The sequence below is a fragment of the Bombus impatiens genome, unplaced genomic scaffold (genome assembly GCF_000188095.3).
Source record: "Bombus impatiens unplaced genomic scaffold, BIMP_2.2 scf_0122, whole genome shotgun sequence".
Lineage (NCBI taxonomy): Eukaryota > Metazoa > Arthropoda > Insecta > Hymenoptera > Apidae > Bombus > Bombus impatiens.
The window spans coordinates 5,173-18,801 of NT_176541.1; the positions used below are offsets into that span (position 1 = coordinate 5,173).

Genomic DNA, 13,629 nt, shown 5'->3' on the forward strand with positions numbered 1-13,629 from the left:
GATTTTTGACCGTTACGTTTTTCACACAAGAAGAGGCATACGTGATCATAAGCGCGAGCGGTGGCGTGACCCGAGCATAGTGTCGTCTTCCTAATGAGACAAAGGAATAATCGAAGGGCGATCAGTTCCTTCCGACGAGTCAAACGTAACACTTCGACAAATCTGACGAGCAAACGAATTTATCTAGAGATATCGTAACGTCAAGTCAAATTTTTGTAACATATTCATCATATAATTGTAAAACATATCATTCTATGTTAATCTGTTAATACAGTGTTACATTCATTAAACCACCTCTGTTATCTTAACCGAAACAGGGGAACGACTATTTCGCGGCGTCGATTAACATAATCGTAGCGAGAATTTACGCCTCTCGCTGACGCGTTTTCCTAGCGACAGCGTCTCTCCGCGAACGGTCGTAACGATAGATTTCTTTTCATACCTACAGAACACCGTTCATTGTACATGTTAGCCATTTGCTGTCCACAAAAGTTTCTACTCTGATTTTTCCTTTGCCGCACGCATCCATGAATGTACCATCGCCTATCTCTATCTTCACCGTGTTATCGAATTCTTCGAAGACGCCGAACCATTCCCGTCGTCCTGTCATGTGATCCGTAGCTCCTGAGTCGATTATCCAAACATCAGGGTTTGCCTTTTGTATCGCTGAGGTACTTCCTAATAGACAAATCGCGCTGTGATCCCGATTTTGATTTCTGGATTCCTGGTTGTCCCTACTGTTAGTTCTTTTGTTATTTTTAAAACAGTTTTTGCTGGTGTGGTCTTTCCTTTTGCATATAAAGCATTTAAAGCAATCCTTCTTTAGATGGCCAACTTTTCCACAGTTAAAGCAGCTTGGTCTTTGTTTCTCGTATTCACGTTTACTTGACTGCTTCTGCTATTCCTTTTTATAATTATTACTTTTTGTTACCGGTGCCACTGATGTTTCCTGGTCGTCTTTTTCCATCTGATTTCTTCCGTCATCAACCTGGTACTAAGCCTGTCTAAGGTCTTCTTTTCTTCTTCCACGGAATCCGACGCACTGTGAAAATGATCAAATTTGTTTGGTAACACCGATAAAATGCGTGTTATCAGCATTTTCTCGCCAATTTCACTCCCAAGGGCTTTCATCTTTGCCGCTATGAGTTCCAACTTGGATAGGTTGTAAGAGACATTTTCAGATTCTTCCCATTTAAAATCGAAAAACTGCTTCTGGGCCATATTTAAATTCTCATCCGACTTCATGTCATATACTGTATTCAACTTTTTCCACATTTCATGTGCTGTTGTGCAACATAAAAGAAGATCCAACGGTTTCCTTCCTATTGAGGTCATGATTAATTTTCTCGCTAATCGATCTGCTTTCAAAAATCTTTCACGAGCGATTTCTGTCTCCACGCTGTTACCTGGATGACACAGATTCCCTTCACACACGTTGATCAGGTCGTTATGTTCCTCCAAAAGTGTACGCATAACAAAACGCCACTGGAGCCAATTTTCTTCGCCGCGTCGATCTTCGTACTTGCTGATTCCATTTTAGCACTATCCCTTATTTTACTAAGCACAACACTTTAACAATTTATTCACTTCACGTTGCTACCTTGCATTTTCCATCCCTGGGCCCATAACGGGTTGAAGTTATTCGTTGTGTAAACAGAGAAAACACGTGGATAAATTGTAAGGCAGAAAAATATATTTAAATAGAAATGTAATAAGTAAGGATACAATTTGAGCTGGTCCAGATCCGCACGCTAGCTGTGTTACCCAATAACTGAAAAACCCCGAAGCCATCTGTTGAGATATGTATAATTTTCTGTGCTGGACTAGGTTAAAGGCATAATAGAGATACTTGTATGTGAATATCAGTGTGTGGAAGTATGTGTGTCCGAAGCGTCTCGAAAACAAAGGAATGTAAACAGTTCAATCCGTTAAGAGTCCGTTAACGGTCGGCTAAGAGTCGGTTAAAAGTCAGTTAAGAGTCGGTTAACAGCCGGGTACAAAAGAAAGTGCTGAAACGCGTGCATGTCTGTATCGTTTTGTCCATGAAATAAATATATCACTGTTTTAATATTAATCTTCAGTATAAATTTAGTGTTCCTATAACATTATTTCGGCCTCAAAGATCCACAATTCTCAACATGGTAGCAAAAATCGTGGTTGCCGAGATTCAATGTTAAGGAACCATGTGTAACCGGGAGTGAACGTATAGAAGTCGTGTGTGAATTCTTGTCGTGATTCTCTGTAGACAAACAGAGTTCGTTGTTCATTTTACATTCCTCAGTAGGAGCGATCTACTGAATTTTCGGACTAACGAAATGTGCGAACAGCGAATCCGCGTTGTTAATTAAAAGGGCACACCCACACCGAGCTTTCCTCAATTATTGTAACCTGTGCTGTGCTAATAAATAAAACTGATTAGAAAATAATGACAGTAGTTGTGTTACGACTCAACCTTCCTGTTTTATCAACTAACCCTCAAGATTACGTGACATTTTGGCGATCCAGCCAGGATCCATCAACTTCACGAAAACGAAATTACACACTTCGGGCTACGGTCAACTTTGAAGATTGAGGATCAGCGGACCACTGCAACACAGCAGACACTATTGACGAATCTTTCCTACGGGCTAAACGATCAAGGTGAGCAAACTCTGGATTCATTCGCCAAAAACAAAACGGGAAGAGACAACTGTTCTAGAAATTCAAGTACAGATAGCACAGACAGTAGAACTAGTATAATAATGGCAACGCTACGAGAAAATAAAACCGAAACTGTTGACACCGCTTCAACCAGTAGTGGGATAGACCCAATATTAAAGGCTATATTAGACGAAATACGGGAACAAAAGGAAGGAATTAAGATTCTCACACGACGTATAGACGAAATGGAGGATAGGTCAGCAAGAACACCCACGGGGAATGTATCAGGAGCCAGTTCCTTAATAACTACAGATGAAATACCTCAGACATCACCTCAACCGCCCGAGTACAGAACTTTCCCTGATCATTCTACACAATAAGAGCTTAAAGCTACAGACACAATAAGATGTATACCACAACTTAACAGCGAAAATGATATAAGAGTGGAAGAATTCATTAGAGAAGTCAAAGAGATGAGGGTAATGTGTAGTGAATAGTATTTCCTGGTAAAAATGATTATGTTGAGAATTGTGGATCTTTGAGGCCGAAATAATGTTATAGGAACATTAAATTTATACTGAGGATTAAGAATAAAATAATGAAATATTTATTTCATGGCAGCATTTTCTTCTATACCCGACTGTAAACCGACTCTTCGACGACTCTTAACCGACCCTTCGACGGACCTTAACCGACTGAAGAGTTTACATTCATCTGTTTTCGAGACGCTTCGGACACACATACTTCCATACACTGATATTCACATACAGGTATCTCTACTACGCATGTAACCTAGTCCAGCACAGAAAATTATACATATCTCAACACACCTCCTTAATTTTATCGAGTCGTGCAATCATTGTCCGCACTCGTAGCGCATCTCGAATCATAGCTATAACATATTCATTTCCTTTTATAAGTCAATCAAACTATTCTTAAAAATAATCTAAAATTTTCAAATTTGTTCCTCCCTGGAGCCTTCGTTAAAATATGAGCTATATTATTTTCTGAATCTATTTTTATAATGTCAATCTCTTTATTTTCGTAACTTTCGTTCACAAAATGGAAGTGAACTTCAATCTACTTAGAATTTTTTGTTAAGTCTTGAGTAAATCTGAGTTTTCTTTCCGACCCTATCACGACATATCACCTCACTTCTTTCCATGAAAGGCTGTCATCTCCACTTAAAGCTTCTTCATAGGTTTGAGGACTGTCTGCGCTAACTACACTCACATAAATGAAATATCAGCTCGCTTGGCCATATCTTTGAGGTTTCTTTCTTTCCCGTTCTGACCTTCTCAAATTATTTTCAGTGTTCTCAAGTTTACTTTCTGATTCGTTACCTAAATTTCTCTCCTCTTTTATTGTGACCTGCTCGACCTTTTCGTTTAAATCCTTTTCTGTTTCATCGTTTGGTCCATCTTCTCCTTGAAATCCTACTAAATTATCATCTTCACCTATAAATTCTACGTGTCTTGCAATTATAATTTTATTATTAACTAGGATCCTATATCCATTGTTTTCATAACCTACAAGTATCCCAGTATCTGCTTTTTTGTCCCATTTCTACTCTGATCCATTTTCATCTCACACTTCTTATTATCCTACTCAATGTTTATTCCTAAGTAAGTCTTTACTTCACCTAAGTCCTTCATCGCAAATTGGTTTGACAATTTGTTTTTAATCTCATCTATTTTTCTTTTGTTTTTTCCACATATTAATAAGTCGTCTACGAATAGAATTAAATATATAACATCATCGCTCGCATACTTCATATACAGACAATAATCACTCTTACTTCTTTGAAATCCTAATTTTTTCATATACTCGTCGAAACATTCATACCAAGCTCTTGAACTTTCACGCAATTCATATAACGCTTTTGATAATTTACATACTCTCCCGCTTTTATCGTCGTAACCTATAGGTTGTTTTACAAATACTTCCGTTTTTATACTTCCGTTTAGGAATGCTGTTTCTACATCCATTTGCATAATCGTCAAACCTTATTGCCAAACCAAAGCTTTTCTCAACGAATCCGATGCCTTCGCATCCTTAGACACATCCCAACGCAGTCTTCCTCTGCAGCAGCATGGCGACAAAAAGTCAGTCTATTACAGCGGGTCAACATACCACGATCGTTATACTTACACGGTTCGAGTCGAATAATTAATCGAGTCGTGCAATCATTGTCCGCACTCGTAGCGCCTCTCGAATCATAGCTATCCACGCTACTTCCGTACAATCTTAAATTATTTATATTCGGTTTCCTTTTAAAAAATATTTCAAACGGTGTTTTATTTTCATACGTGTTCGTAATGGTTCTAGTTTTTAATTGCGCCGCAGCTCTAATTATTTCCGGCCAATATTTAATATTCAGCTTTGAATCATATAATAAGCATCTAGCGGAATTCATAATTGTTCTATTGTAGCGCTCAGCTGTTTCATTTAATTCGTGAACATAAGGTGGGCATGGCTCTACGACAATTCCTTTTGCCCTAGTTAGATTGTACATGTTTTTGTTCTTCATTCTTTGCCATTATCGCATCTTAATCTCTTTATCTTCTTACCAGTAAGATTTTCAACTTTGTTCATGTAATCAAGAAAACAATTGTAAACTTCATCTTTTGATCTCAAAGTATAAATCAATGCACACTTATTGTAGTCATCTATAAATGTTAAGAAATATTTGGATCCATCAAACCCGGTATTTTTTGAGGTCCATTTAAATCGGTATGTACTAATTCTAAAATCTCTCGTGCTCTACTACGGTTGTGTTGGAAGGGTAAATTGTGCATTTTATTTTGGATACATGTACCACATTTTAATTTTACTTGTTCAAAATTTTCTGGCATTCCCTCAACTATTTTTTTCGTACACATTGTGTCTAAATAATTAAAGTTTACATGCCCTAAGATCCTGCAAAATTTTTCTTTATTTGTCATTTTCCCCACAATTTTAGCGTGAGATTCTTGCCTTTCAATATAATTACTTATTTTATATAAACCATTATCTTTGAATGCAATTCCTATCAACTTTCTGTATTTGTTATCTTTGAAATATTTCCTGCTGAGACTATCTTATTTTCATTCGTTACTCTCGCATAGCTAATCAAGTTATTGTTCATTTCTTTCACATAAAATACATTAGACATTATAGTTTTAATCCTCCTTTTGTTTACTTCAAAGTAAGTTAAAATTCACATACTGATATTCACATACAGGTATCTCTACTACGCATTTAACCTGGTCCTGCATAGAAAATTATACATATCTCAACAGATTAAGACTGAGAGAATTTCGGGAAAAGCAGCTATGGCAATACGTAATGTGCATATCTCAGAATACGCACATTTATATGAAGCATTACCACAGAACGTAGCAACTCGAACCTCGGTCCGTGAAAACCAGTATCAATTACGAGACACTAGACAAGGGTTTAACGAAAGCGTACAAAGCTATATTACTCGATTTAGACAGTCGTACAACGAATTACAGTATAGCATTACCAACGAATACCTAGACGAAATAAACAGAGGCGCCGTGAGCGACAGAATTATGAAAGATTCAATAACAGACTTTATTCGAGGATTAAAAATAGAAATGGGACAAATTCTACTTACCACTCCGCCGCACAATTTTATTGAAGGCGAGATACGCGCCATCGAAATTGAAAAATATCAGAGAGAATCAAACCTACATAGAAACAGAAACTCACGACAAGACGACGGAAGATCAAGAAAAATTCCAAGCGTTAACAACACAACAGGCACACTCCTCACAATACGGTTTAACACAAGAACGGGACATGTAACACACATCATCGACAGGAGCAGGAATCAACCTATTGAAGAAAAACAAAATAGACTCTCAAACCTTCAAAGCTGATGAACCTCGAATATTCTACATGGAACAAGACAAATATACCACTAACGAATTCATTAGATCTAAAATGTTTGGCAAAGAACATAAATTTTATATAGTACCAGAAGACTTTCCCCTAATAGAAGATGGAATAATAGGACTACCTTGTTTAGAAAAGTACCAATACGAAATCTACAACGATAAATTAAAACTAGGAAATAACATTTAATACTTTCAGAAACCAGAAACAATACGACCAGGCGAAAAGAGAGTTCGAACCACCTACCTCGAAGGCAAACCAACGCGAGTATGCTTCTTCAATCCTGGTGAGGATTTCAAATCATGAAATTTCTAACGATATTGATAACAGTAAATAATTGAATTAAATCAAATTGCTAAACTTAAAACCGTAGTGAGAAGAAATCATATTGAACGCAAACTTCGTGAACCCATCCAGAAAATATTAATATATTACATTGACGTATTCAATTCAGAAACAGACCTATTACCATGTACTAACCTAACAAAACATACAATCACATTAAAACAAGACTGTTAAATAGATAATACATTTATACTGTACGTAAGAGAGTGTATGTGAGCCTCGAAGGACGTTCAAGTCTCAGTTGAGACAAAAGCGATTAAAAGCAGTTAGAAATTATTAAAGGCCGTTAGAAGTGATTAGAATTAATCAGAAGAAAAGGAACAAGCAAGCGAATAGGTTGTCGAGTCCTTCAGAAAGTAACGTATATGTAGAGCTGAATAATTTGTAAATAAATTTTAAACTATTTGTTTTTCCAAATCCTTTCTATACCTTAACAAAGACAAAATCATAAACACCAAATCATACAGTAGTATCGTAAACTATTATGATTTATTTACAATGAATGGATTGTACAGATGTTGATTAAAGAAGAAACGATTCTCTCTCTCTCTCTCTCTCCCCCCCCCCCCCCCCCCCCCCCCCCCCGATAACGCCTATCTCGATAACGCAACTCACATTCTCTCACTTCTCGATTCACACTCTCTGGCTTCTCCATTGACACTGCCTGTTAATTCGTCTTTCTCCCTTAGCATTCCTTTGTCTTTTCTTAGGCCCACCACACACGTGTTTCGCATCTGCTCTTGGCCAGGGTCACGTATGCCTTTTCTACGAAACTATTCATTTGAAGATCCGGCGACACATTCATGAGCCTGACGGCGCCTCGGCTCTGTCGCGACACTGTTTATGGTTCACCCGATATCTCTTTTATCTACGATATTACAATACGGACATCCAGTATGCCACAAAAACGAAGTCGGGAAACACATGACAGAAATGCTAAATAAAAACGTTATAAAAGAATCAGATTCTCCTTTCAATTCACCAGTATGGGTCGTTCCCGAGAAATTGGATGCATCAGGAAAACAGAAATGGAGAATAGTTACCGACTTCAAAAAACTAAACGAACTAACTAATTAAGACGCCTATCCATTACCCGACATAGAAGATATATTAAGCCAATTAGGAGACGCGAAATTCTTCTCAGCACTTGACCTATCATCCGGTTTTCATCAAATCCCTATGGACGAGAACTCGAAGAAATATACTGCTTTCTCAACACCTCAAGGACATTTCCAATTTAACGGAATGCCTCTCGGACTCAAAAACGTACCAGTAACATTTCAAAGAATGATGGATTAATTAATAAACATTGCTTTGTATATTTAGACGACATTATTACATTTGGAAACACTATTCACAAACATAATGAAAACTTAGCCATAGTACTACAAAGACTCAGAGAGGTAGGACTAAAAATCCAACCAGACAAATGTGAATTTGTAAAACCAGAGCTCGAATATTTAGGACTCCTAGTAACATCAGAAGGAGTAAAGCCAAATCCGAAGAAAATAGAAGCAGTGAAAAATTTTAAAATTCCTAAAAACCCTACCGAAGTCAAATTCTTAGGACTCGTGGGATACTACCGAAAATTTATACGTAACTTCTCTAAAATAGCCAAACCCCTAACACATCTAAACAAAAAAAAGCACTAACTTCTACTGGACGGACAAACATCGAAATAACTTCGATACACTCAAGCAAAAACTTTGTGAAGCACCTGTTCTGTCATACCCAGATTTCTCTAAATCATTCATATTATCGACAAACGCTAGTAATGAAGGACTAGGAGCCATATTATCACATCCGTGTTGTTATATCTCTCAAACGCTAAACCCTCCAGAGAAAAATTATACCCTACAGGTAAAAAATTATTAGTAATCGTGTAGGCAATGAAGCGACTAAGACAATACTTGTTCGGAAGGAAGTTTATCATTCGTACAGATCATCAAGACCCTTCTTTAAGACTTGGAGGCTAAAACTAGAAGAATACGAATTCAAAATAGAATACGTTAAAGGCAAAGATAACCCAATAGCTGACAGTTTATCCCGAATACACACGTTTACAAAAATAGAAAATCCCAAGAATAAAATTGTTCTAGATTTCTTTCAACATTTTACCATATGGAAACAGAACACTGACATACCTCAAAGACTACAAATTAAACCAAATGACAATTCTTTCTACCAATCAACTCGAAGTGAATTAGGAGAATTCTCAGCACAAATTGGCTTAAGAAACTCCACGGAATAATACAGAAAAACAAAACGATAGGTATAGGAGGTATCACATTCTCAGAACTAAAGAAGAATCAAATTAAGTTTATTCTTCTTTATTTCAATGATACATATAAACCAGTTACATTCGCATGTGATCCAACACAAACTCTAACCCAAGAAGAAATCGAATAAATAATAAGCGAAAATCATAACGGGACTATAAGACACTTAGGCATCCAAAAGACCAACGAATAAAGGAACGATATGAAATTCCAGATTTATTAAATAAAGTCGAAGAATTTATAAAGAAATGTGAAGCTTGTTAAAAAGAGAAATTAACGCGGATTAGACCAAAAGAAGGACCAATAATATCTGACATACCATTACAACCTAACGACAAAATTGCTATGGACTTCGTAGGACCTATGACCAAAACTAAAAAAGGAAATCAATTTATACTCTCAATACATGACGAACTGACAAAATACTTGGTCTTAGTATCGCTAAAAACACAACAGACAGAATCCATAATAAATGCACTCTTAGAACACTACATTTACATGTTTTCTGCACCTAAAACAATTGCTACAGACCAGGGACAGAACTTCATTAGCGAACGCATGTTAAAATTCGACGAAGCATTTAAGATCAAACACATTAAAACCACTCACTTCCACCCTCAGTCAAATGGGTCTTTAGAAAGAACACATGCCGTAGTAAAAGATTTAATTCGTACAAGTCTGCACGATAATAATGACAAAGAATGGGATGAAATATTAAACTTCATATGTTATAACATAGACGTACACGAAGGTACCTATCCTCAGCAATGGCGAAAACTTCAAATCTAACTTACAATGACATGTTTTCACTCCGGCAAAATCAACCAAATAAATATTTAGATATCGCGAGAAAAACATTAATAAACAGTAAGAAACGATACCTTCGAGACCAGAAAAGAAAGATAGTTCGAACTCAAACGGTATTTAAAAAAGGAGATTTTGTATTAATCCACAATGATCGCAAAAGAGACAAATTAGACACTGAATGGTTAGTAGGACCATACAGAATCCACTCTGTCAAAACCCCTTATTACGAAATCATAGTTGATGATATTATAAAGAAAATACACGATAACAGACTTACAACTTATTACTTTTCAGGACATTCATCATAACCATTATATTGGTTTACGTTAAGTATTGCGAAGAAATTAATGTATTACCTTCAGATGGAAGTGGAATCGTGGAATATTCCATGAAAAAATTAAACAAGCTTATTTGTATTCTAAGGGAGGTTAACGTATATGTAGAAATAGATATAAATGATGGATACAAAAAAAAACTTAATCATATGAAAGCAAATGTAATATTTATTGGAATGTAAAGCGCCGACACATAATACAGCATGGCTACGTCGTACCGCCGCGTATCGGTACATATGCCTAACATACTATTACAAAAATTCATGTTTATTGTGAATAATGCACTTAAAATCTGTATTTTCTGGGCTCAATAAACTCCTTTGTAAAAAAAAAAATTAGAAACGTTAGCCTATCAATTACGACTTATAACATATAATCACACATTAACTAAAAGAGGATTATTGAATATTGTTGGATCCATATCAAAAAGTTTATTTGGAACCCTTGACAATGACGATTTAGATTTAATAAATGCCAATATTGATAAACTCTTCCAAAAAGGAAATGAATTAAAGACAATAGTAGCAAACCAAACTGCACTCATACGCAAAATTATAAAATCCAACAGTATTAAACTAATCGACGAAGTAAGAGTAAAATTTGACGAATATATACCAACCATATATCAATATCACTAGAGAAAGATTAATAAAACTAATAACAGATTCAATTCGATGAAATATTCAACAAATATTCAATAAATATGGGAAAAGCAGGATTCTTAGCCCTGAGATTATTGATCATGTACTATTCATTGAAAATTATAAGAGAGCACTGGGGCACTGCCTTTGCAATACAGCATTAAAACCGAAATATGAAAATTATCAATTTATACTAGTATAGCGGCACATGAGTCAGAAGACGATGCGTTCTCATGTTGTTCTTTTGCCTCGGGACGTTGACATCGCCTTGACACACGACGCCAATCAAGGACGCCAGTTCGAAACAATCGATTCTAGAGTAACCAATGTAGTACATATGCTTCCTTCAGCATCCCAGCTTTAATATGAATCGATAGGTTATCGGTAAGTATACACAGCGCCGCATGCGAAACAGTCCGATACGCCGTGATCGTAATGCACAGGGCTGCTCTCTGCGCTCTTACTAGCGTCTTCCTATTCTTCTCTATATCCACAACACTTGCCCACACCGGTGCACCATATAACACTATGGACTCCCAAACATTATAATAAAGCCTGCGCGCCACATTAGGTGGTCCATTTATATTAGGTAAGATGCCCCTAAGGGCTCCCGTCAAAATGTCCGCCTTCGCGCACACCGCCTCGACGTACTTGTCAAACTTTTTACATGTATCTAAAATCACTTCCAAATATCTGATAGATTCTACAGATCTGACGTCACCCACACTAATACTAACGACTCGCGGCATACGCATTCCAGTTATGAGCATGATCTCCGCCTTGTCCATGGCCAACGTAAGGCCAACACTCGCGTACCAATCACACACAATCTTCAACAGACCATTCACTTTCGCACTCACACCCTCATTTCTTCTGACAGCACACGTGATCGCCAGGTCATCTGCGAACGTTGTTGCCTTCACCATTACCATGTTGTCTAACCTATACAGCAGTCGGTCATATACCAGATTCCACAAACAAGGCCCCAAAACCGAGCCCTGCGGCACACCAGCCGCAACCTCGTACTCCACCGTACCAAACTGATTACTAATCACAATTCTTCTTCCAGTCAGGAACTCCACCACCAGTCTTCTGACCTTCCAGGGCAACTTCCTTCTTGTCGCTTTCTTCCGTCATAACATAGGAGCGACAAGTCAGTAAAAATCCATGTTTAAATCCAGTTTCACATCCAGTCAAGATCACGTTAAAATCCAGTTTCCATCCAGTTTAGATCGAGTCTATATCATCAGGAGAGTCAACTCTACTTCTTCTCCTTGCGCTCTAGTCTATATGCAGTCAAATCCCAGTCAGCCTAAGTCAAAGGCTAGTGCAAGGAACATCAAGAGTCAGAGGTCCAGCAAGAAACTACAAGTTGAACACATACATCATAATCGTCAACACGAAAGGAGTCTCAGGTCGTACTCCTTCGTAGTTGTCACTTCACATACGAAAACCCTCTAATACTTTAGCCTAGATTCTATCGCAGCCGTAGTTAAGCAATTGTTGTCATTCAATCTGATTGTAATTGTTCGAGATTTGTGATAGTGAGATTGGGCTCGAGGCGACACAACTGGTCGCCGAATGGACGTAGTTACGGTCGCGGGATGGACGTTTTACCTGACGAAGCTGTGGAGTGGTTGTGTGGTTCTCCCTGGAAATGTGGTTGCGGTTGCATACGGCCTCAAGAACGGGCCTAGCCACGTATGATTTTACTTCGGAGGTGCCAATATAATGGGACACACGTTGTATTAGTAACCAAACTCCAGGAACAAAATGCCTAGCAACAGCAATTGGAACTTTCTCGATGCTTCTAACGAGTATAAAACAAACGAACGCAATCGTAAAGCGTGGAAAGTTTTCATCAGTCTGTTATTCGTGCGATCGTCTTGGAAAGTTACACATCGAGCAGTTTATACCGAGCGTCCCAGCAATAGTCTTTTGTGCTTAAAAAAATATCCACCGCTTAGTAAAGAGTTATCCCGTTGACTCTGGATTCGTTATCAAACCCAAGAACATTATTAATTAGATCTTGCGTGTCTAAGCACCACGGTTGTTCGTTAAACTTTGTGAATGTCATTTTTGTACCTGTACATATAATCTCTGTTGTACCATACGATGGCTAATTCAAATGAAGAACCCTGTTACGCGCCCTAAATTCTAACGATAACCCGACATATATAATAACCTGTTAATATCAGTGTTATATTGAATCAATTACCCTTATTATCCCACAAGAAATAAGGGATCGAACGATTTGTGGCGTCGATTATTCAAATCGTAACGGGAATTTACGACTCCCGTTGGCGCGCTTCTTCGATATCGCGTCTCCCCGCGAACGTGCGAATTTACAAACACCATAGCACCGAAAAGTGCGACGTAATAATACTGCCTGGTGTTCAAAACGAACAAAGCGAAGGTGACTCAAGAATTTATTGCACCACGTGCGCGGGCAGGAAAGTTCGCTTTTCTGATCGTTTCCAAGCAGGCCTATACATAGATCTACCTGCGACATAAATGTATAAAAAAACGTTACCACTGGTGAGGGAGTACTGTAACGGCACTCGACAGCAAACTTTCCAACGGTTTCTGCCCCGTGGCTCGCTACACAAAGACCCTATCCTTCGGACAAGATGATTGCCAGATGCCGATACATTCTTACAGAATATTTTCAGCTAATCT

At 37.7% G+C, this 13,629-nt stretch overlaps 1 protein-coding gene across 1 annotated transcript; it reads right to left on the minus strand.

The window, feature by feature from the left end:
• Positions 1 to 442: 442 nt before the first annotated feature.
• On the minus strand, positions 443 to 1,473 carry LOC105680270. The gene is made up of 2 exons (XM_012381071.1): positions 932 to 1,473; positions 443 to 788 (listed from the first exon to the last, which is right to left on the minus strand). The coding sequence occupies exons 1-2, from the start codon at positions 1,471 to 1,473 to the stop codon at positions 443 to 445; spliced, it is 888 nt and encodes a 295-aa protein (XP_012236494.1).
• Between the last annotated feature and the right edge of the window lie 12,156 nt (positions 1,474 to 13,629).